The sequence below is a fragment of the Ctenopharyngodon idella genome, chromosome 1 (assembly GCF_019924925.1).
Source record: "Ctenopharyngodon idella isolate HZGC_01 chromosome 1, HZGC01, whole genome shotgun sequence".
Lineage (NCBI taxonomy): Eukaryota > Metazoa > Chordata > Actinopteri > Cypriniformes > Xenocyprididae > Ctenopharyngodon > Ctenopharyngodon idella.
This window is the reverse complement of record NC_067220.1, coordinates 4,419,448-4,442,242: the sequence shown is the minus strand read 5'-3', so window position 1 is coordinate 4,442,242 and position 22,795 is coordinate 4,419,448. Positions and strand designations below refer to the sequence as shown.

The following is a 22,795-nucleotide window of genomic DNA, read 5'->3' as shown; positions in this document are numbered from 1 at the left end:
TTCGGCTCGGTTCGCTGGTCCAGAGCAAGTTCAGATCGGAAGCTTCGCATTCCTAAAAACCAGAAACAGCAACCAAAAAAACAGTCAATAACACTACAATGCATTTTTCTAAGACGAAACAAAACGTTATCAATCCCAATCCCAAATCCCGTTATCAAAACCCTAACTCTAACCCTAAAACCTAACCCGTACTTACTCACACCCTAAACCTAACCGTAGTAGCCCGGTACATTTTGAAACCTAGTGTTTTCAACCCTTGGTGTTTTAACCCTTGGATCAATAGAGATCTAAGCCCGTACCTACTACACCCTAAACCTAACCATAGTAGCCTGGTGCAAAATAGACCTGGTCCTATAAGCCCTTGGGTGCTTTACCCTAGATTGTTTTGGGTTTTTTTGGATCACCTTAGGTCTAATCTGATAGCTATCCTCTTCCTAAACCTGCCCACAGTAGCCCGGTGAATTAATTCTAGGCACAATGCCCATAAGGGAGAAACTCTTAGTCAGGAGGATGGTATAGTCCAACAGGCGTCGGCCCGTGCACATCCTCATTCTCCCTATTCCAAAACTTCCTAGACGAGTGCTAGGTTGGGGGGAGCTGTTATAATTTTAAACTCCTAACAACTAATTTTTCTGTATTATGCGGACAAGTAATTTGGCAAATATCACTTTTTTTCTCTTTTTTTTAAAAAAGACTAAGCTTCTGCGCACATACACACTAAAACACACAAACCAATAGACTAAACATTTAAATGAACGGCAAGAATGCATTAAAGGTATTCGGTTTTTCAGTAGGAAAGGTGTCATTTAAGTGGCCCTTAAAGTAATAATTAACAATGTTTACAACAGAAGTGATTTAATCAAAAAACAACTTTAGCTCTATAATAATTTTCCTATTGTCACTGTGAAGCTGCTTTGAAACAATCAGTCTTACAATGGCTAAATTCATATCTCTCAGACAGGCAACAGTTCATTAGCATTGACAAATTCAAATCTCGTTCTGTCATTTTTTTCCGTGGAGTGCTTTAAGGATCTGTCCTTGGTCCACTTTTATTTTAATCTACATACTTCCTCTGGGTCAGATCATCCGGCTTCATGGTTTTAATTTCCACAGTTACGCTGACGATACAGAAATCTATTTTACTGTACAGCCCAATTCTGTTTTTCCTCCCTCTTCTTTAACATCTTGCTTACACAATCTCAAAGTATGGATGGCTCAAAATTACTTAAAGTTGAATACGGAAAAAAATTAAATTGTTCTGTTAGTAGGCCTTAAATCCCTTGATTCCACCCAACTTCACTTCTCCATTAACACTGACAAAGTTATAGTCCATCCCTCTTCCACTATACGCAACCTTGGTGTATTTTTTTTATTCTAGGCTATGTTTTGAACCTCATATCAATCAGCTTGTCAAGTCCTGTTTCTTCCATCTTCACAATATTGTCCGTTTACAACCCTCACTAAATTTCAAAGATGCTGAAACTGTTGTTCATTCTTTTATAACTTCACAACTCCTCGTTTTATGGCCTACCCAAAAAATCCCTAAATCGTTTGCAGCTAATTCAGAATTCAGCTGTTATGGCCCTCACATTCACCAAAAATTCAGCCAACATCACTCCTGTCTTACAGCAGCTACATTGGCTCCATGTTATTTACCATATTCAGTTTAAGATTCTTGCTCTAGTTTTCAAGGCTTGTCATGGTTCAGCACCCTCTTATCTCTCTGAATTAATTCTCTCCTTTGTCCCTGCCCGTACTCTGAGATCGAGCTCTGAGAATTTGCTTGCAGTACCCAAGTTCCATCTATTTAGTGTGGGTGGTAGGTCTTTACACATTTCAGCTTCTAAGCTCTGGAACAAACTACCACAAAACCTTTGTGTTGTCTCTTCACTTCAGACCTTTATAACTGCTCTCAAAACTCACTTATTTACAATGTTTTGTTAATTGATTGTTTGCCTCAATTTTTTAGCTCTATGCTTGCTTTTGCAACTTATCTTGTATATTATACTATCTCTGTCTGCTCCATCTGGTTGATCATGTGTTGTATACTGACTGTATGTTTATATATATTTGTGTTCATGTTATCTATCAACTTTATGTAAAGTGTCCTTGGGTCCTTGAAAGGCGCTATATAAATAAAACGTATTATTATTACACTTCAGATTTTTATTTCCAATTTATTGTAACATCCAAGAAAATAAAAAGAAACAATCAACTCAATCATTGTGGATATTGTAATTGTGTTAATCACAAGAAGCGCTGAAATTCCCCAGCTGTCCCAAGAAATGCATGAAAGGACTATTTTTAGAATAAATATTGCATGTCAGAATTTTTCCATAGCATAAAACCAAGAGTAATGGTCATTTATCACAGTAAGATAAGATAATTTATCACAGTAAGATAAGATAATAGACAATTCATAATATTAATTGTAGGCTTGAATGTGACACATGGAGAAAAACATTGCAGAGTTACAGTGTTCCATTCCATAGCAGAAGCAAAAGTATGAACAGCAAACTAGACAGAACTGGTGCAACAGCAGAAGATGTTTGCATTACTGGAACACTTTGTGATGTCTGTGTTTGGCTGGTGGTTGAAGATAGTACTTGCGGTTCCACTGAAAGTATAGGAAAACAAGTGTAAGTCAGCTACGGAAGGAAAATGTTTAACAAATCATTATCTACTTTCAAAAACAGTTTGAGACAACTGAGGAACTCACCAACAGTGATGCTGGAAGGAATCACGGAAAAAAGGTACACTTTTGAGTCAGCAATTGCTGTCTTAAGACTTTCTTGAATGCTTGTTGCATTTGGAAGCACAGTCTGGTTTTTAAAAATAAGTTCGGTATCCACACCTACTGACCCAGGCCTGGAGGGAAAATTAATCAAAATGTTAGATATGAAAATGCCTAAATTACTACAATGAAAGTGCAGGTGTGATTTTACTTAATCTCTTGATTTTTAGTTTGATTTCAATGCTTACTTGGAGAGTAAAAATATGTAACCCAATTTATTTTAGGTTATTTTTGAATTTTCATTTTTATGATTGAATTAGGGATGCATGATTTGGCAATATATATCAGTGACGTGCAGTGGTGTTCTGAAGTTTTTTTTTATTTTTATTTTTTTTATGTTTTATATGTGGTTATATAACAAATGTAAATTCATGTCCCAGTTACACTTAATGTTGTCACATTTTTCTGGTTAAATAAACATTACATCAAAAAAATAAAAAGAAAAAAAAAGAAAAGAAAAGAAGAAAAAAAAAAGAAACCAAATACAATTCTATTTTTTATTTTTACATTAATTCAGTTTTATTTAATGAAACCAAGTATAAATCTCATCAATTTAGTTTTTTTAAAAGCATTTTTACATCTATTCCAAAATAATAACTAAAAGCAATAACTATTTAAACAATGTTCAGTATTTTGTTTGTGAACTGATTTTCAGCTATTCTAGTCAACTTCTTTTCATATCATCATTCATCAAGCTCAGTGAACTGTCTGTCATAGACACGAAGAAGCTGATTGTGATTGCTCACTAAAAAAATCCCCCACAGTCATGTTTTCAAGCCATTTTAAGTTTGATTTTGACTCGACATAAAGCGGTGATTTCTAAGTGGGTGAGTTGTTTACTTACTTTGTAATTAGTCTTCCCATTAACGCCATAATGTTGTTCATTTAGACCGTTTCACAAACACACACGAAAACAAGAGGTGGATTATCACACTAACCAATCAGATCCAATCATAACGCGATGGACTCACATGACTTTCCCCCATTCTCAATTACCCCCCAAGTTGATATATATATATATATATTAGGGGTGTAATGGTTCTCGGTACAAAATCAAACAATTCTCCCCACACGGTTCAGCACACACCTGCACCACTGTTCATTTCATATCTGACCACGCATATGCATCTTTAATATGGTTTGTTGAAAATAAATAAAACAGACCGACAGAGTTAGGGTAATGTATGTTTCTGTCGATGGATACACATTCTGGCTTACCCCTAAACTTTGTTCAATGCGAGTGCTGTACACTCTCTACATAACCAGTCATTTATGTCGTTATCACAAAGGTGTTGATAGCGCGCAAGCACAGGTGAGACCTGAACAGCACACGTTGCTATCTGTGTTTAAACCAAACTCATTTGAGCATTGCCAATTTAAACATTTGAGTGCAAGACGCGAAAGAGAACTCATGTGTGCTGTGATTAAATTTGTGCACTCATCCGAAGCTTGCGTGTGTACAGTGTGCAAATATTGAGTTCTCTTTCAAGTCTTGCACTTGAACAGACAAATTCACGCAAAAATTATGTCAACATGCCCGTCTTGGCGAGTATCCTAGCAAACATAGTCTGTTATGTGTTAAGTGAACATATAACAGTCGAGAAATATGATGCATGTGTAACAGTATATGTACTGGATCGTGTGCATTATGCCTTAAAGTGACAGCAGCCTAATATTCCTGCTGTCTGGATGTGTTTTTAATGTTAACCAAACAACAAAAGAGAAGGTAATCACTCATTGCTCTTGACTGAATAGCTTTTGTAACTTAAACCTAACCTAATAATTAATAATGATTAATCTTTATTTATTTATTTGTTATTTATTTATATTTTTTTTATATGCTGTTGTTTTACGTTTGATTAGCTACTTTATTCAATTTCTGTACCTGAAAACTACTGTTAGATGCCTGAAAAACCTAAAACCTTTGCTCTATTGTATTTGTTTTTGTTTTTGCTGTTGCTTGTAGTTTGATAATTCTCATTTTCTTTATTTTTATTTGACAGTTTACACTTTTTAACTATTTAACACTTTATAATAAGTATACAGTAAGTATACATTAATAGACTATATACAAACAGTGAGCTTTTCATTCATTGTCACTGTAATTAACAAATTATTATTATTTAATTAGATTATATAAAAATAATTAGAGTAATGCTTTAACAATTTACTGTCAATAAATTGCCTTTAGATTACATCACGGAATATATCTGAAAATGTCATTAATTAACCTTTATTGGACATTAATTACATTAGTATTAAGTGTTCCTTAAAATGTTAGCAAATCCTTTAACCCTATTGCCTTAGAAATGGGCATGGTGGAGGGGCTCAGTAGCGCCAACTTTTTACTAAAGTTGGGGGGTTAGTTTTACCTACAGTTACCAAACTCAGTACATACAGTATATTTTATTATATCTTTTCATGTGACAACACTGAAGAAATGACACTTTGCTACAATGTAAAGTAGTGAGTGTACAGCTTGTATAACAGTGTAAATTTGCTGTCCCCTCAAAATAATTCAACACACAGCCATTAATGTCTAAACCACTGGCCACAAAAGTGAGTACACCCCTAAGTGAAAATGTCCAAATTGGGCCCAAAGTGTCAATATTTTGTGTGGCCACTATTATTTTCCAGCACTGCCTTAACCCTCTTGGGCATGGAGTTCACCCGAGCTTCACAGGTTGCCAATGGAGTCCTCTTCTACTCCTCCATGACGACATCACAGAGCTGGTGGATGTTAGAGACCTTGCGCTCCTCCACCTTCCATTTGAGGATGCCCCACACATGCTCAATAGCATTTAGGTACCCTCAGCTTCTTTAGCAAGGCAGTGGTCGTCTTGGAGGTGTGGGGTTAGGGTTAGGTGTCATGTTGGAATGTTGCCCTGCGGCCCAGTCTCCGAAGGGAGGGGATCATGCTCTGCTTCAGTATGTCACAGTACATGTTGGCATTCATGGTTCCCTCAATGAACTGTAGCTCCCCAGTGCTGGCAGCACTCATGGAGCCCCAGACCATGACACTTCCACCACCATGCTTGACTGTAGGCAAGACACACTTGTCTTTGTACTCCTCACCTGGTTGCCGCCACACACGCTTGACACCATCTGAACCAAATAAGTTTATCTTGGTCTCATCAGACCACAGGACATGGTTCCAGTAATCCATGTCCTTAGTCTGCTTATCTTCAGCAAACTGTTTGCTGGCTTTCTTGTGCATCATCTTTAGAAGAGGCTTCCTTCTGGGACGACAGCCACGCAGACCAATTTGATGCAGTGTGCGGCGTATGGTCTGAGCACTGACAGGCTGACCCCCCACCCCTTCAACCTCTGCAGCAATGCTGGCAGCACTCATACATCTATTTCCCAAACACAACCTCTGGATATGACGCTGAGCATGTGCACTCAACTTCTTTGGTCAACCATGGCGAGGACTTTCTGAGTGGAACCTGTCCTGTTAAACCGCTGTATGGTCTTGGCCAACGTGCAGCAGCTCAGTTTCAGGGTCTTGGCAGTCTTCTTATAACCTACGCCATCTTTATGTAGAGCAACAATTCTTTTTTTCAGATCCTCAGAGAGTTCTTTGCCATGAGGTGCCATATTGAACTTCCAGTGACCAGTATGAGAGAGTGAGAGCAATAACATCAAATTTAACACACCTGCTCCCCATTCACACCTGAGACCTTGCAACACTAACGAGTCACATGACACCGGGGAGAGAAAATGGCTAATTGGGCCCAATTTGGACATTTTCACTTAGCGGTGTACTCACTTTTGTGGCCAGAGGTTTAGACATTAATGGCTGTGTGTTGAGTTATTTTGAGGGGACAGCAAATTTACACTGTTATACAAGCTGTACACTCACTACTTTACATTGTAGCAAAGTGTCATTTCTTCAGTTGTCACATGAAAAGATATAATAAAATATTTACAAAAATGTGAGGGGTGTACTTACTTCTGTGAGATAGTGTATGTTGTTCTCATCAAGACGGACAACTTTCTAATTTACAGTCATTAGCTCCGACCAACAGGAAGTCAGCTATTTTGATTTGAATGTGGATTTTTTGAATAATCATGCTCTCAGTTTTTATTTACTATTCTTAGCAGATTCATGCAATCGCCACCAAACTTTCTGAACATGATGACAAAACACTGAAGATGCTAAATTGCGAACGATTGTAGGATATCTCGAATGGTGTTGCCATGGCCAAGGTTTAAATTAAGAACAAAAAGGGTAACAGGAAAAGTCTCATGTCTACTAACCATAAAATTATTCTCCCTTTATTTCAATATATAATAATACAAATATTAATAACAAACACATTAATAATTTTTTTTTTTTTTTTAATTTCAAGAAGTATGTGTAAATTAAAATTAGGCAGATAACTGCCCTTTGCTTAAAATAATTCAAATAATATTCAAATGTCATATATAGAATAAGCACTAGAGGGCAGCATATATCTATTTTTAAACAGGGTTGAGAAAACTTCTTGAGTTTTGACAACACTGTTTGTTTAAACCCTGTTTTAGGTACAATTATATTTAGTGGGTATTCTATTTGGATTCATATATTTAGACATTATCAAACACTAATTTCTGTCACAGCGTAGATTTTATTTTTTATTTAAAATGTTCAATCTTCTGAGTTAACTTACTGATAAAACAGTCCACCTCTCTCTCTCTCTCTCTGTCTCTCTCTCTCTCTCTCTCTGTGTGTGTGTTTGTTTTAAAATCTTGATTACTACTTTAACCCTTTTACTGATTACCCATTTTCTGATGAACTTGATAACTTCACACTCATTTGAAATTGAACCATGACACTATATCACCATTCGGACAGGACTTGTATTCTTAATGTCGTTTGAGTTACAATTATTTTTACAAAACACCTCTGATTTCATGCACTGATTCAGACAAGACTAACATCTCTTTTTTACAGAGGAAAGTGTGTGTTTTCTAGACATGGGTGTTACAGAAGGTCATGTGCTGTGTTTGCAAGCATCACGCACAACGCATATCTTTATATTAATTATTTATTGATATAATTCAAATTTATTTAAAAAAAACCCTATTTAAGAAAATTTCACATGATTTTATAAAAGTGGCTGTTTAAAATAAACTTGTATAAGTGAACAGAAAAATCTAGACATGTACCTTACTCTTACCTGAGACTGATAGTAAAATCATCTTTGTAGGTTCTGTGATTTGGCTCTATTTATTAATTTTATAATTTTATTTTTTCATCGGCTACCACCCATATTGAAATTAAATGAAAGCATGCTTTTGGTGCATAAGATTGGTGCACAAATGATAGTTCAGGGAGGTCAAAAAACACATGAAGAGAACTGTTAGGATAATACAACATCAGCAATCACAGACATTCGCATTAATACAGGATTCGATTTCTCAGAGCACTGTGGAGTTTGTGCAAATAACAGTATGTAATTTACTCTAGGATTTTTAAAAGGTTGTCTGAGAAAAACACAAACATGGCTGATTAGGATGGTATTCTGCACTCATTTGAAATTGACCTATGACATTCTATGACATGAAATTCATCTAAATTTAAACGATCTCATGGATGTGGCTGTTGTGGTTTGTGATCATATGGACACCAGCTGCTGCAGTAAATATGGAGTATTCAAATGACTTTGACATAGTCCTTTTATGTTTACCCGTTTTAAATGCCTATTGCCCGACTTGCACAGTTGCGATGCCATAGGGCTTGGCCCGCCAAAAAAAAAAAAAAAAAAAAAACCTTTAAATAAATAAATTTAAATTATAATTTAAAATATATTTGTTCCCCAGGTACTGTTTTGCCATGTCTGCTTATTATATTGCGGTTTAAAGGGTTTGTTTTGCTTTATTGTATTATCTGGCAACCCTTCACCTGGAGCTTTAAAAGAGAGGGAAGAGTTAAGAAGAGATTAGAGGAGCAGCAGCATGAGAACTGAACAGCAGCTATTGTTAGTGCCAATAGGTAGGAATTATTTAATAAAGTAGTTTTAATTTTACACACCTTGTAACCGTTTTATTCTATAGTAGTCAACATTTTAAATGGATCAAAACCTTTCATCAAAGTTGTCCTTAAACCTTCTTCTTAGGACAACTTAGTTCTTAGGACAACTTTGATTAACTTTTTTGATCGACTTCAAATGTTGACTACTGTAGCTCAGCCTTTCATATTTGCCTCACGGTGTGAGCTCACGCATCTTTTGCAACATTAAAATGTGATCGGTTTATGTGAGAGTCAAGTTGACAGACGTATATCAATCAAAGGAAGTGATTATCAGATAGATCCGATCTGTGGCCAATCGTTTGCAGTTAGAAATATACTGTATGAAATGGGCCATTGTATTTTCAATATATAGTAATGTAGCCTCAGATACAGGACGTTCATTCTCTTTTATAGGCGGGTATTTTTGGTCATTACCACTTAAACCACTTGCGTATCCACATTGAATGCGCTTCTTGTATGTAAAAACTTACCTGTACATGGAAATATTGCAATAAGCTTCACATGTGTGGGTAACTAAATATTATTTATGGCTATTTTCTATTTGTTAAGATATTGATATGAACTGTTGTTGTCAAGTAAGCTTCATTATGCTCTGTTTCAAGCCTGTGCGCTCTCTAAACTGTCCAAGTGCTGCACTGCTCTCATGGTTGACTTTCACCTTCTTTGAAACGACATCATCTTATGACTAAACATTTAGAAAACTGATTTTTGAAATGTGTGAATTGATTCAAATCGGCGAATCGCAATTCATATGTGATTAGATTTTTCCCCTCACCCCTACGTTGTAGTGTGTACTGCAGTATAAGTGTACTGGGGAGGGTATAGACCTCTGTTTTCTCTGACACACATGGAGTCTTTAACCGCTGCATAGGGGCTTTTGCACTGAATAGTTCTAGGAACTCAGTTCTAGGAACTAGCCACTGGGATAGTTCCCCGTGAACTAATCTCTCCCTTGGGCCATGTTCCTAGTTGACAGTGGCGTCTTTAGGTGCGGCATTTACAGCCACTAAAAACCAGTGGATGGAGGATGCTGTGATCTGAGCTGTGTTTGTTGTGTGTCGTGGGTTTTGTGATAACGGAGATGGAATGTAAACGCATAATTTATGTGACTGAAAGAGCAAAAATCAGGCTAAGAGATTAAATCTCCCATGAAAACTTTCAGAATTACATATCATCAAGGCGAAGAAAAGAACACAACCCTGCAGACAACAGCTAAATGCCATTATTGCTGTTTTCCATGTCCGTGAAGTAAATATGTTTACATGGCTTTTTAAAAATGCAGAGTGCCAGTGCTTGACATGCATTTGACCAATCAACATGCACTCACGTCACTGATAGCCCCTATAGTGCTGGTTTAGACCCTAACTCTGAAGTAGGACCTCATTTATTTCCCCCAAAAGGAGTTCCTAGCACTAAAATCGTTCTCTAGTTCCTGCAGTGGAACTATGGAACTATGACAAGGTTCCCCGGTGTGAAAGCCCCTATGCATGTGAGCTTCAGTGGAAGATAAAACCAGTTCACATTATTACTAGATCCCACACACTCCACACAGAACACAAGTCCGTGATGAGTGAAAGGATTTAACATAAACCACTGGAAGCGTTTATAAATATTTATTTACTAATGGTTTGTCATCATTTGTTCATGATTGACCATTGTTTAATGAGATAATGATACAACAATTTTAGAACAACTTAAATATTTCAATGATTTATAAGTGATTAATAATATAACAACTACTAACTTATTAAAAATCTAATAATGATCTGTTTGAATATTTCATGATGTATTAAGATAACCTACAACACATTTGTAAATCATTAACATACCACTTAATGATACCAATAATCATTAATGAACATATAGCCATGTTTTGTAAATGATTAGTTCATCATTAAAGGGGTATTCAGTGATATTTCAAATCCACTGTTTGGAAGTTAGTCGGGCTGAGTCCAATAACAAACATCTAACCAATCAGCAAGAGGGAGATTTGAAAATAAGAAAAAAAAAACTGCAGAATGAGAAATGGGACACAATACATAACAGATCAAAAGAATATCACTGGAATGAAGGTTTATGCCTGGGCAAGCGCTTTAGGACCCAGTTATATTAGAGAGCTATGAGGGAAGTCCTGAAAACTGATTTGATCTCACTTATCATGTGAGTTACACTGGGTTTTGATTGTCCGGAGCTGCTGTGCTGTTTGCGACTAACAACGAACACTTTGCATTTACTCATGTGTACTGTATGTTCATTTTTTGTGCTTTCTTGTCGTTCGTTCATCAGCTGCACTTTATTTTTCGTGAAGCATTTTGTTGAGCGCCAGCTGTGATAAACAGACATCCACTCGTATTGCATGTGTAACAGTGGCCAAATAGTGAGAGTTCTGCACTTAAACCACTGCACACTGACAACCGCTAGAGAATGAGGAGCTTAGTGTCATTGGTAGTGCATTTGCCTCACATGCCAGCAGCGATTGGGCAGTGGTTCGAGTCTGACTCAGGGCAGGGTGGTTAGAATTGGAGTGTGAGTTTTGGAGGTGGAGCAATTAAGAGAGGGGTATGTTTGTTTGGGTTGATTTCAAATATCAACAATGTCCAACAGCGTAGTTCAAATACCACTTACTGCACCTTTAACTAAAAACTTGTAAATGACCTATAAGTGAATTAACGAAAGATTCATAAAACGTTAACATATCACTTATTAATCATTTATTAATATATAGTCATGTTTTATAAATGATTAATAACTAATAACTTATAAATTATTTATAACTGAACATTATTATAAAGTATTACCCAGATATTACCTTAAAACACACTAGTAATGATTTTATGAAATTTCTTAACCCTCTGGGGTCTGAGGATTTTTGGGGCCCTTGAGAAGTTTTGACATGCCCTGACATTTGTGCTTTTTTCAGTTGTTCATAAACGTATTAATGGAAAAGGTGTCATTACACTGTATTCAGCACAAACTTGGCTACCAAAATATGTGAGCAACATGTATGTACATGTTTGTATTTTTGAAGGATAACGTTTATGCATGGTTATTAAAAAAAAACAAAAAACTTAAGTCACTGAAATAAGGCCACAAAACTAATATTATATATGTGTTCACAAGACTTCTGGGTATTGGAGGTTGTAGACAGAGTTTATGCTTCAAAATGATGTAATAATTATCCTGCCTACTCGTTCATATAAAACAATATATTGATATAAATTTTGTAAGACACTTTTTGTCAAGAAACACAGTATACGTGAAGGCGTGAATCTTCATGAATAATGCTGTGATTCACACCTGAGAAGACAAAGACCTGCATAATGACCCGCATAATGAGCTCTTTCAGGTAGGTGGGCTTTGTGAAAAAACTGATAACAGTATTAATGTCCACTCTTGACAAAAAAACATGATTTTTGTGATCTTATGCATGCACGTATTATTGCACACGTGAAGAAAATTTTGTATAGGCCTATTATAGTTTAAATTACAGTACCAGTCAAAAGAATGGACACATTACTATTATAATGTTCTTAAAAGAAGTCTCAAGTCTCTAACCAAATTATGGTTTTCTATTTTAATATACTTTGTTAAAGTGCAGTTGACAAACTATACATCATTTAAAAGATCTAAGACTCAAGCTTCACATTTTGACCTCTGTTTTACTCTTATAATGACCGTAATTTGTTAATAGCCTATGCATCAGGAGTTATGAATATGAAAAACGGAGTCGTTACCTTTGACAAGACAACATCCATCAGGGCTTTTAGCTTAAAAGCACGCACATTTGGAGAAATATTGATGGATTCTCATATGTTTATGTCAGTTTTCTATACAGAGGAGTAATATTTATTCAATATATTTATTGTCATCACTATGAGCGCTGGATACTGTGTGTTTAATTCATACTTGCAGGCAGAGGGCGCTCTGTGCACATTTAGTCCACAAATGACTCAGTGAAGAACAGGCATACCATGTGACATTCCAGGAACTAACAGAGGCTTCCAGAGATCGCTAACCATGGCTATAACATGCAGATAAACACTTTTGAAGATAATAAATACACGATTGTGACGATGTATACATGTATTGCCTCAGAATTTGCGTCTGAATAGAGCTCACTCCTTGGGTGTGGCCGAATTAGTGGATAATGAGCTGACTCACGGACGTCTGACATGTGTCTCTTTTCATTCAGATTACATAAACAGAAAATTTTTGTTTTTGATTTGACTTACAAGATTTAAAATCGGATATTTCAACGTTTCTTTAGACATAAGTCTCATTTTTGTGTCATTAGTATTCACTAAGTTACAGTTCATTTTCTGAGAACTATCAGATTGGACTTCGTTCAGAGGGAGACGTCTGATCACGCATCATGTTAGTTTTCTTTATTTTGCAAAAAGCACACCATTTTGTTTTTACTCTGAGTTTACACAAATAAAAGAAGATGTTTCACAGATTAAAATGGTGTATAACTCTTAATTGTATGTGCAAAATTGACAGAGTATTTTGAGCCTCTTTCATACTGATAAGAAAAAAGCAAGGTGGTATCGCCGGCGTGACCAGCCGACCCCTGAGTGTTAATTTATGAAATTAGGACAATCAGGAAGAAAATTGGATTTAATTAATCATACCAGAATCTCTTCACGTGGCATCTTAGGAAGATGATCCCATAAATTTCAAGGTAGACTCGATTCAGCTACAGAAACACAAAAGAACACACAGATTAAGCTATAAATTACACTACCTCACTATAAATGTAGTCTGGACAAAATTAATAATAATAATAATAAAAACATTATTTTAATAGTACTATGTAAAAGTGAAAATATTTCTTAAAGCACCTCAGTGGTGATGTTTGTGGACAGAGTCTGATACTCTGGTGAAGCAGGATTATTGTAAGCATCAATATATTCTGTCTGTAAACGTATCTGCAGAATAACGAATCCTTCGCCTGGCACTGCTGAACCTGTGGAGGCTTTAGTTGATAGATGAGTGGCTGGCAGTGAAGATGTGATTGAGGTGGTGACACTTTTAGAGGTTGTTGAGTTCATAAAAAACACAGATGTGGTAATCCGATTAGCAGCAGTACTGGTTACAGATACTGTAGTGAGAGATGAACCAGAAAGAATAGTTGTGCTTGATACATCTGTACGAAGTAAATTGCTTGAAACACCAGCAGAAAAAGTTGTGCTTGACAAATCAGCATGAACTGAATTGCTTGACTGATCAGCTGGAGCAATTGTGATTGATGTACTGGTTGAAACTGTTGTATCAGAATGATAATTAGGTACAGCTGTGCTTGACAGATCAGTAGAGACTATGGTGTTTATAGTAGTACCAGGAGGAACAATCGTGCTTGATTGATAAGTAGGCATTGTTGAGGTTGAAGGGCCTGACAGAACAGTTGTGTCTGAAAGATGATTTGGGACTGCAGCAGTTGTGGAACCAACAGGAACAGATGTCATTGATGAATCTGCAGGATCTTTAGTCGTGATGGGACCATCAGGAGCAGTTGTGCTTGACAGATCAGTATGAACTGCAGTGGTCAAGGTTCCAGTATGAACAGTTGTGCTTGGTTGATCCGTGGGAACTACATTATTTGAAAAATATTTAGTAGCAGCTGTTCTTGATGGATCAATGTGGCCTGTGGCGCTTGAAGGACCATTATTAACAGTTGTGAATGATACATCTGTACGAGGTACATTGCTTGAAACACCAGTAGAAATACTTGTGTTTGGAACATTTGGAACAGCAGCAGTTGTGGAACTAAGAGGAACAGATGTATTTGATGAATCAGAAGGATCTTTAGTTGTGATGGGACTATCAGGAGCAGTTGTGCTTGACAGATCAGTCAGAACAGCAGTGGTCAAGCTTCCAGTATGAACAGTTGTGCTTGGTTGACCTGTGGGTACAACATTATTTGAAAAATATTTAGTAGTAGCTGTGCTTGATGGATCAATGTGGCCTGTGGCACTTGAAGGACCATTATTAACAGTTGTGAATGATACATCTGTACGAGGTACATTGCTTGAAACATCAGTAGAAATACTTGTCTTTGGAACATTTGGAACAGCAGCAGTTGTGGAACCAAAAGGAACAGATGTATTTGATGAATCCACAGGATCTTTAGTCGTAATGGGACCATCAGGAGCAGTTGTGCTAGACAGATCAGTATGAACTGCAGTGGTCAAGCTTCCAGTATGAACAGTTGTGCTTTCTTGACCTGTGGGTACTACATTATTTGAAAAATATTTAGTAGTAGCTGTGCTTGATGGATCAATGTGGCCTGTGGTGCTTGAAGGACCATTAGGAGCAGTTGTGAATGAAACATCTGTATGAGGTTCATTGCTTGAAACACCAGTAGAAGTAGCTATGCTTGACAAATCAGTATGAACTGCATTGCTTGACTGATCAGCTGGAGCAATTGTGATTGATGTACTGGTTGAAATTGTTGTACCTGAATGATGATTAGGTACAGCTGTGCTTGACAGATCAGTAGAGATTATGGTGTTTATAGTAGTACCAGGAGGAACAATCGTGCTTGATTGATAAATAGGCATTGTTGAGGTTGAAGGGCCTGACAGAACAGTTTTGTCTGAAAGATCATTTGGGACTGCAGCAGTTGTGGACCCAGCTGGAACAGATGTCATTGATGAATCCACAGGATCTTTAGTCGTGGTGGGACCATCAGGGGCAGCTGTGCTTGACAGATCAGTATGAACTGCAGTGGTCAAGGTTCCAGTATGAACAGTTGTGCTTGGTTGACCTGTGGGTACAACATTATTTGAAAAATATTTAGTAGTAGCTGTGCTTGATGGATCAATGTGGCCTGTGGTGCTTGAAGGACCAGTAGGAGCAGTTGTGAATGAAACATCTGTACGAGGTTCATTGCTTGAAACACCAGTAGAAGTAGCTATGCTTGACAAATCAGTATGAACTGCATTGCTTGACTGATCAGCTGGAGCAATTGTTATTGATGTACTGGTTGAAATTGTTGTATCTGAATGATGATTAGGTACAGCTGTGCTTGACAGATCAGTAGAGATTATGGTGTTTATAGTAGTACCAGGAGGAACAATCGTGCTTGATTGATAAGTAGGCATTGTTGAGGTTGAAGGGCCTGACAGAACAGTTGTGTCTGAAAGATCATTTGGGACTGCAGAAGTTGTGGACCCAACTGGAACAGATGTCATTGATGAATCCGCAGCATCTTTAGTCGTGATGGGACCATCAGGGGCAGCTGTGCTTGACAGATCAGTATGAACTGCAGTGGTCAAGGTTCCAGTATGAACAGTTGTGCTTGGTTGATCTGTGAGAACTACATTATTTGAAAAATATTTAGTAGCAGCTGTGCTTGATGGATCAATGTGGCCTGTGGCGCTTGAAGGACCATTATTAACAGTTGTGAATGATACATCTGTACGAGGTTCATTGCTTGAAACACCAGCAGAAATACTTGTGTTTGGAACATTTGGAACAGCAGCAGTTGTGGAACCAAAAGGAACAGATGTATTTGATGAATCTGAAGGATCTTTAGTCGTGATGGGACCATCAGGAGCAGTTGTGCTTGACAGATCAGTATGAACTGCAGTGGTCAAGCTTCCAGTATGAACAGTTGTGCTCGGTTGACCTGTGGGTACTACATTATTTGAAAAATATTTAGTAGTAGCTGTGCTTGATGGATCAATGTGGCCTGTGGTGCTTGAAGGACCAGTAGGAGCAGTTGCGAATGAAACATCTGTATGAGGTTCATTGCTTGAAACACCAGTAGAAGTAGCTATGCTTGACAAATCAGTATGAACTGCATTGCTTGACTGATCAGCTGGAGCAATTGTGATTGATGTACTGGTTGAAATTGTTGTACCTGAATGATGATTAGGTACAGCTGTGCTTGACAGATCAGTAGAGATTATGGTGTTTATAGTAGTACCAGGAGGAACAATCGTGCTTGATTGATAAATAGGCATTGTTGAGGTTGAAGGGCCTGACAGAACAGTTTTGTCTGAAAGATCATTTGGAACAGCAGCAGTTGTGGAACCAAAAGGAACAGATGTCTTTGATGAATCCACAGGATCTTTAGTCGTGTTGGGACCATCAGGAGCAGTTGTGCTTGACAGATCAGTATGAAGAGCAGTGGTCAAGCTTCCAGTATGAACAGTTGTGCTTGGTTGACCTGTGGGTACTACATTATTTGAAAAATATTTAGTAGTAGCTGTGCTTGATGGATCAATGTGGCCTGTGGTGCTTGAAGGACCAGTAGGAGCAGTTGTGAATGAAACATCTGTACGAGGTTCATTGCTTGAAACACCAGTAGAAGTAGCTATGCTTGACAAATCAGTATGAACTGCATTGCTTGACTGATCAGCTGGAGCAATTGTTATTGATGTACTGGTTGAAATTGTTGTATCTGAATGATGATTAGGTACAGCTGTGCTTGACAGATCAGTAGAGATTATGGTGTTTATAGTAGTACCAGGAGGAACAATCGTGCTTGATTGATAAATAGGCATTGTTGAGGTTGAAGGGCCTGACAGAACAGTTTTGTCTGAAAGATCATTTGGGACTGCAGCAGTTGTGGAGCCAACAGGAACAGATGTCTTTGATGAATCCGCAGGATCTTTAGTCATGTTGGGACCATCAGGAGCAGTTGTGCTTGACAGATCATTATGAACAGCAGTGGTCAAGCTTCCAGTATGAACAGTTGTGCTTGCTTGACCTGTGGGTACTACATTATTTGAAAAATATTTAGTAGTAGCTGTGCTTGATGGATCAATGTGGCCTGTGGTGCTTGAAGGACCAGTAGGAGCAGTTGTGAATGAAACATCTGTACGAGGTTCATTGCTTGAAACACCAGCAGAAGTAGCTGTGCTTGACAAATCAGTATGAACTGCATTGCTTGACTGATCAGCTGGAGCTATTGTGATTGATGTACTGGTTGAAAGTGTTGTATCTGGATGATGATTAGGTACAGCTGTGCTTGACAGATCAGTAGAGATTATGGTGTTTATAGTAGTACCAGGAGGAATAATCGAGCTTGACTGATAAGTAGGCATTGTTGAGGTTGAAGGGCCTGACAGAACAGTTGTGTCTGAAAGATCATTTGGGACTGCAGAAGTTGTGGACCCAGCTGGAACAGATGTCATTGATGAATCCGCAGCATCTTTAGTCGTGATGGGATTATCAGGGGCAGCTGTGCTTGACAGATCAGTATGAACTGCAGTGGTCAAGGTTCCAGTATGAACAGTTGTGCTTGGTTGATCTGTGAGAACTACATTATTTGAAAAATATTTAGTAGCAGCTGTGCTTGATGGATCAATGTGGCCTGTGGCGCTTGAAGGACCATTATTAACAGTTGTGAATGATACATCTGTACGAGGTACATTGCTTGAAACACCAGTAGAAATACTTGTGTTTGGAACATTTGGAACAGCAGCAGTTGTGGAACCAAAAGGAACAGATGTATTTGATGAATCAGAAGGATCTTTAGTCGTGATGGGACCATCAGGAGCAGTTGTGCTTGACAGATCAGTCAGAACAGCAGTGGTCAAGCTTCCAGTATGAACAGTTGTGCTTGGTTGACCTGTGGGTACAACATTATTTGAAAAATATTTAGTAGTAGCTGTGCTTGATGGATCAATGTGGCCTGTGGCACTTGAAGGACCATTATTAACAGTTGTGAATGATACATCTGTACGAGGTACATTGCTTGAAACATCAGTAGAAATACTTGTGTTTGGAACATTTGGAACAGCAGCAGTTGTGGAACCAAAAGGAACAGATGTATTTGATGAATCCGAAGGATCTTTAGTCGTAATGGGACCATCAGGAGCAGTTGTGCTAGACAGATCAGTATGAACTGCAGTGGTCAAGCTTCCAGTATGAACAGTTGTGCTTTCTTGACCTGTGGGTACTACATTATTTGAAAAATATTTAGTAGTAGCTGTGCTTGATGGATCAATGTGGCCTGTGGTGCTTGAAGGACCATTAGGAGCAGTTGTGAATGAAACATCTGTATGAGGTTCATTGCTTGAAACACCAGTAGAAGTAGCTATGCTTGACAAATCAGTATGAACTGCATTGCTTGACTGATCAGCTGGAGCAATTGTGATTGATGTACTGGTTGAAATTGTTGTACCTGAATGATGATTAGGTACAGCTGTGCTTGACAGATCAGTAGAGATTATGGTGTTTATAGTAGTACCAGGAGGAACAATCGTGCTTGATTGATAAATAGGCATTGTTGAGGTTGAAGGGCCTGACAGAACAGTTTTGTCTGAAAGATCATTTGGGACTGCAGCAGTTGTGGACCCAGCTGGAACAGATGTCATTGATGAATCCACAGGATCTTTAGTCGTGGTGGGACCATCAGGGGCAGCTGTGCTTGACAGATCAGTATGAACTGCAGTGGTCAAGGTTCCAGTATGAACAGTTGTGCTTGGTTGACCTGTGGGTACAACATTATTTGAAAAATATTTAGTAGTAGCTGTGCTTGATGGATCAATGTGGCCTGTGGTGCTTGAAGGACCAGTAGGAGCAGTTGTGAATGAAACATCTGTACGAGGTTCATTGCTTGAAACACCAGTAGAAGTAGCTATGCTTGACAAATCAGTATGAACTGCATTGCTTGACTGATCAGCTGGAGCAATTGTTATTGATGTACTGGTTGAAATTGTTGTATCTGAATGATGATTAGGTACAGCTGTGCTTGACAGATCAGTAGAGATTATGGTGTTTATAGTAGTACCAGGAGGAACAATCGTGCTTGATTGATAAGTAGGCATTGTTGAGGTTGAAGGGCCTGACAGAACAGTTGTGTCTGAAAGATCATTTGGGACTGCAGAAGTTGTGGACCCAACTGGAACAGATGTCATTGATGAATCCGCAGCATCTTTAGTCGTGATGGGACCATCAGGGGCAGCTGTGCTTGACAGATCAGTATGAACTGCAGTGGTCAAGGTTCCAGTATGAACAGTTGTGCTTGGTTGATCTGTGAGAACTACATTATTTGAAAAATATTTAGTAGCAGCTGTGCTTGATGGATCAATGTGGCCTGTGGCGCTTGAAGGACCATTATTAACAGTTGTGAATGATACATCTGTACGAGGTTCATTGCTTGAAACACCAGCAGAAATACTTGTGTTTGGAACATTTGGAACAGCAGCAGTTGTGGAACCAAAAGGAACAGATGTATTTGATGAATCTGAAGGATCTTTAGTCGTGATGGGACCATCAGGAGCAGTTGTGCTTGACAGATCAGTATGAACTGCAGTGGTCAAGCTTCCAGTATGAACAGTTGTGCTCGGTTGACCTGTGGGTACTACATTATTTGAAAAATATTTAGTAGTAGCTGTGCTTGATGGATCAATGTGGCCTGTGGTGCTTGAAGGACCAGTAGGAGCAGTTGCGAATGAAACATCTGTATGAGGTTCATTGCTTGAAACACCAGTAGAAGTAGCTATGCTTGACAAATCAGTATGAACTGCATTGCTTGACTGATCAGCTGGAGCAATTGTGATTGATGTACTGGTTGAAATTGTTGTACCTGAATGATGATTAGGTACAGCTGTGCTTGACAGATCAGTAGAGATTATGGTGTTTATAGTAGTACCAGGAGGAACAATCGTGCTTGATTGATAAATAGGCATTGTTGAGGTTGAAGGGCCTGACAGAACAGTTTTGTCTGAAAGATCATTTGGAACAGCAGCAGTTGTGGAACCAAAAGGAACAGATGTCTTTGATGAATCCACAGGATCTTTAGTCGTGTTGGGACCATCAGGAGCAGTTGTGCTTGACAGATCAGTATGAAGAGCAGTGGTCAAGCTTCCAGTATGAACAGTTGTGCTTGGTTGACCTGTGGGTACTACATTATTTGAAAAATATTTAGTAGTAGCTGTGCTTGATGGATCAATGTGGCCTGTGGTGCTTGAAGGACCAGTAGGAGCAGTTGTGAATGAAACATCTGTACGAGGTTCATTGCTTGAAACACCAGTAGAAGTAGCTATGCTTGACAAATCAGTATGAACTGCATTGCTTGACTGATCAGCTGGAGCAATTGTTATTGATGTACTGGTTGAAATTGTTGTATCTGAATGATGATTAGGTACAGCTGTGCTTGACAGATCAGTAGAGATTATGGTGTTTATAGTAGTACCAGGAGGAACAATCGTGCTTGATTGATAAATAGGCATTGTTGAGGTTGAAGGGCCTGACAGAACAGTTTTGTCTGAAAGATCATTTGGGACTGCAGCAGTTGTGGAGCCAACAGGAACAGATGTCTTTGATGAATCCGCAGGATCTTTAGTCATGTTGGGACCATCAGGAGCAGTTGTGCTTGACAGATCATTATGAACAGCAGTGGTCAAGCTTCCAGTATGAACAGTTGTGCTTGCTTGACCTGTGGGTACTACATTATTTGAAAAATATTTAGTAGTAGCTGTGCTTGATGGATCAATGTGGCCTGTGGTGCTTGAAGGACCAGTAGGAGCAGTTGTGAATGAAACATCTGTACGAGGTTCATTGCTTGAAACACCAGCAGAAGTAGCTGTGCTTGACAAATCAGTATGAACTGCATTGCTTGACTGATCAGCTGGAGCTATTGTGATTGATGTACTGGTTGAAAGTGTTGTATCTGGATGATGATTAGGTACAGCTGTGCTTGACAGATCAGTAGAGATTATGGTGTTTATAGTAGTACCAGGAGGAATAATCGAGCTTGACTGATAAGTAGGCATTGTTGAGGTTGAAGGGCCTGACAGAACAGTTGTGTCTGAAAGATCATTTGGGACTGCAGAAGTTGTGGACCCAGCTGGAACAGATGTCATTGATGAATCCGCAGCATCTTTAGTCGTGATGGGATTATCAGGGGCAGCTGTGCTTGACAGATCAGTATGAACTGCAGTGGTCAAGGTTCCAGTATGAACAGTTGTGCTTGGTTGATCTGTGAGAACTACATTATTTGAAAAATATTTAGTAGCAGCTGTGCTTGATGGATCAATGTGGCCTGTGGCGCTTGAAGGACCATTATTAACAGTTGTGAATGATACATCTGTACGAGGTACATTGCTTGAAACACCAGTAGAAATACTTGTGTTTGGAACATTTGGAACAGCAGCAGTTGTGGAACCAAAAGGAACAGATGTATTTGATGAATCAGAAGGATCTTTAGTCGTGATGGGACCATCAGGAGCAGTTGTGCTTGACAGATCAGTCTGAACAGCAGTGGTCAAGCTTCCAGTATGAAAATTTGTGCTTGGTTGACCTGTGGGTACAACATTATTTGAAAAATATTTAGTAGTAGCTGTGCTTGATGGATCAATGTGGCCTGTGGTGCTTGAAGGACCAGTAGGAGCAGTTGTGAATGAAACATCTGTATGAGGTTCATTGCTTGAAACACCAGCAGAAGTAGCTGTGCTTGACAAATCAGTATGAACTGCATTGCTTGACTGATCAGCTGGAGCTATTGTGATTGATGTACTGGTTGAAAGTGTTGTATCTGAATGATGATTAGGTACAGCTGTGCTTGACAGATCAGTAGAGATTATGGTGTTTATAGTAGTACCAGGAGGAATAATCGTGCTTGATTGATAAGTAGGCATTGTTGAGGTTGAAGGGCCTGACAGAACAGTTGTGTCTGAAAGATCATTTGGGACTGCAGAAGTTGTGGACCCAGCTGGAACAGATGTCATTGATGAATCCGCAGGATCTTTAGTCGTGATGGGACCATCAGGGGCAGCTGTGCTTGACAGATCAGTATGAACTGCAGTGGTCAAGGTTCCAGTATGAACAGTTGTGCTTGGTTGATCTGTGAGAACTACATTATTTGAAAAATATTTAGTAGCAGCTGTGCTTGATGGATCAATGTGGCCTGTGGCGCTTGAAGGACCATTATTAACAGTTGTGAATGATACATCTGTACGAGGTACATTGCTTGAAACACCTGTAGAAATACTTGTGTTTGGAACATTTGGAACAGCAGCAGTTGTGGA

General features: G+C 38.5%; 1 protein-coding gene across 2 annotated transcripts; it reads right to left on the bottom strand.

Annotated features, from left to right (window-relative positions):
* Positions 1–2,157: 2,157 nt before the first annotated feature.
* Positions 2,158–22,178, bottom strand: LOC127523577 (mucin-5AC-like). 2 transcript variants are annotated; one of them, XM_051914564.1, is made up of 5 exons: positions 18,712–22,178; positions 13,652–16,440; positions 13,442–13,506; positions 2,720–2,868; positions 2,158–2,617 (listed from the first exon to the last, which is right to left on the bottom strand). In XM_051914564.1, exons 1-5 carry the CDS (start codon positions 21,629–21,631, stop codon positions 2,472–2,474), a joined length of 6,069 nt encoding a protein of 2,022 aa, XP_051770524.1. In that variant the 5' UTR covers positions 21,632–22,178; the 3' UTR covers positions 2,158–2,471. The 2 variants fall into 2 exon arrangements, with proteins under 2 accessions (XP_051770524.1, XP_051770439.1); XM_051914479.1 differs by having other exon boundaries at positions 13,652–22,178.
* Between the last annotated feature and the right edge of the window lie 617 nt (positions 22,179–22,795).

What these genes read in the sequence shown, in the direction of transcription:
- LOC127523577 (XM_051914479.1), bottom strand. Translation starts at nt 21,631, where the DNA reads ATGACATCTGTTCCAGCTGGGTCCACAACTTCTGCAGTCCCAAATGAT. An exon ending in CCACAAACATCACCACTGAG is followed by an intron (nt 13,507 to 13,651) that starts GTGCTTTAAGAA and finishes GTGTTTCTGTAG; the next exon opens with CTGAATCGAGTCTACCTTGA. An exon ending in TGCCACGTGAAGAGATTCTG is followed by an intron (nt 2,869 to 13,441) that starts GTATGATTAATT and finishes TTTTCCCTCCAG; the next exon opens with GCCTGGGTCAGTAGGTGTGG.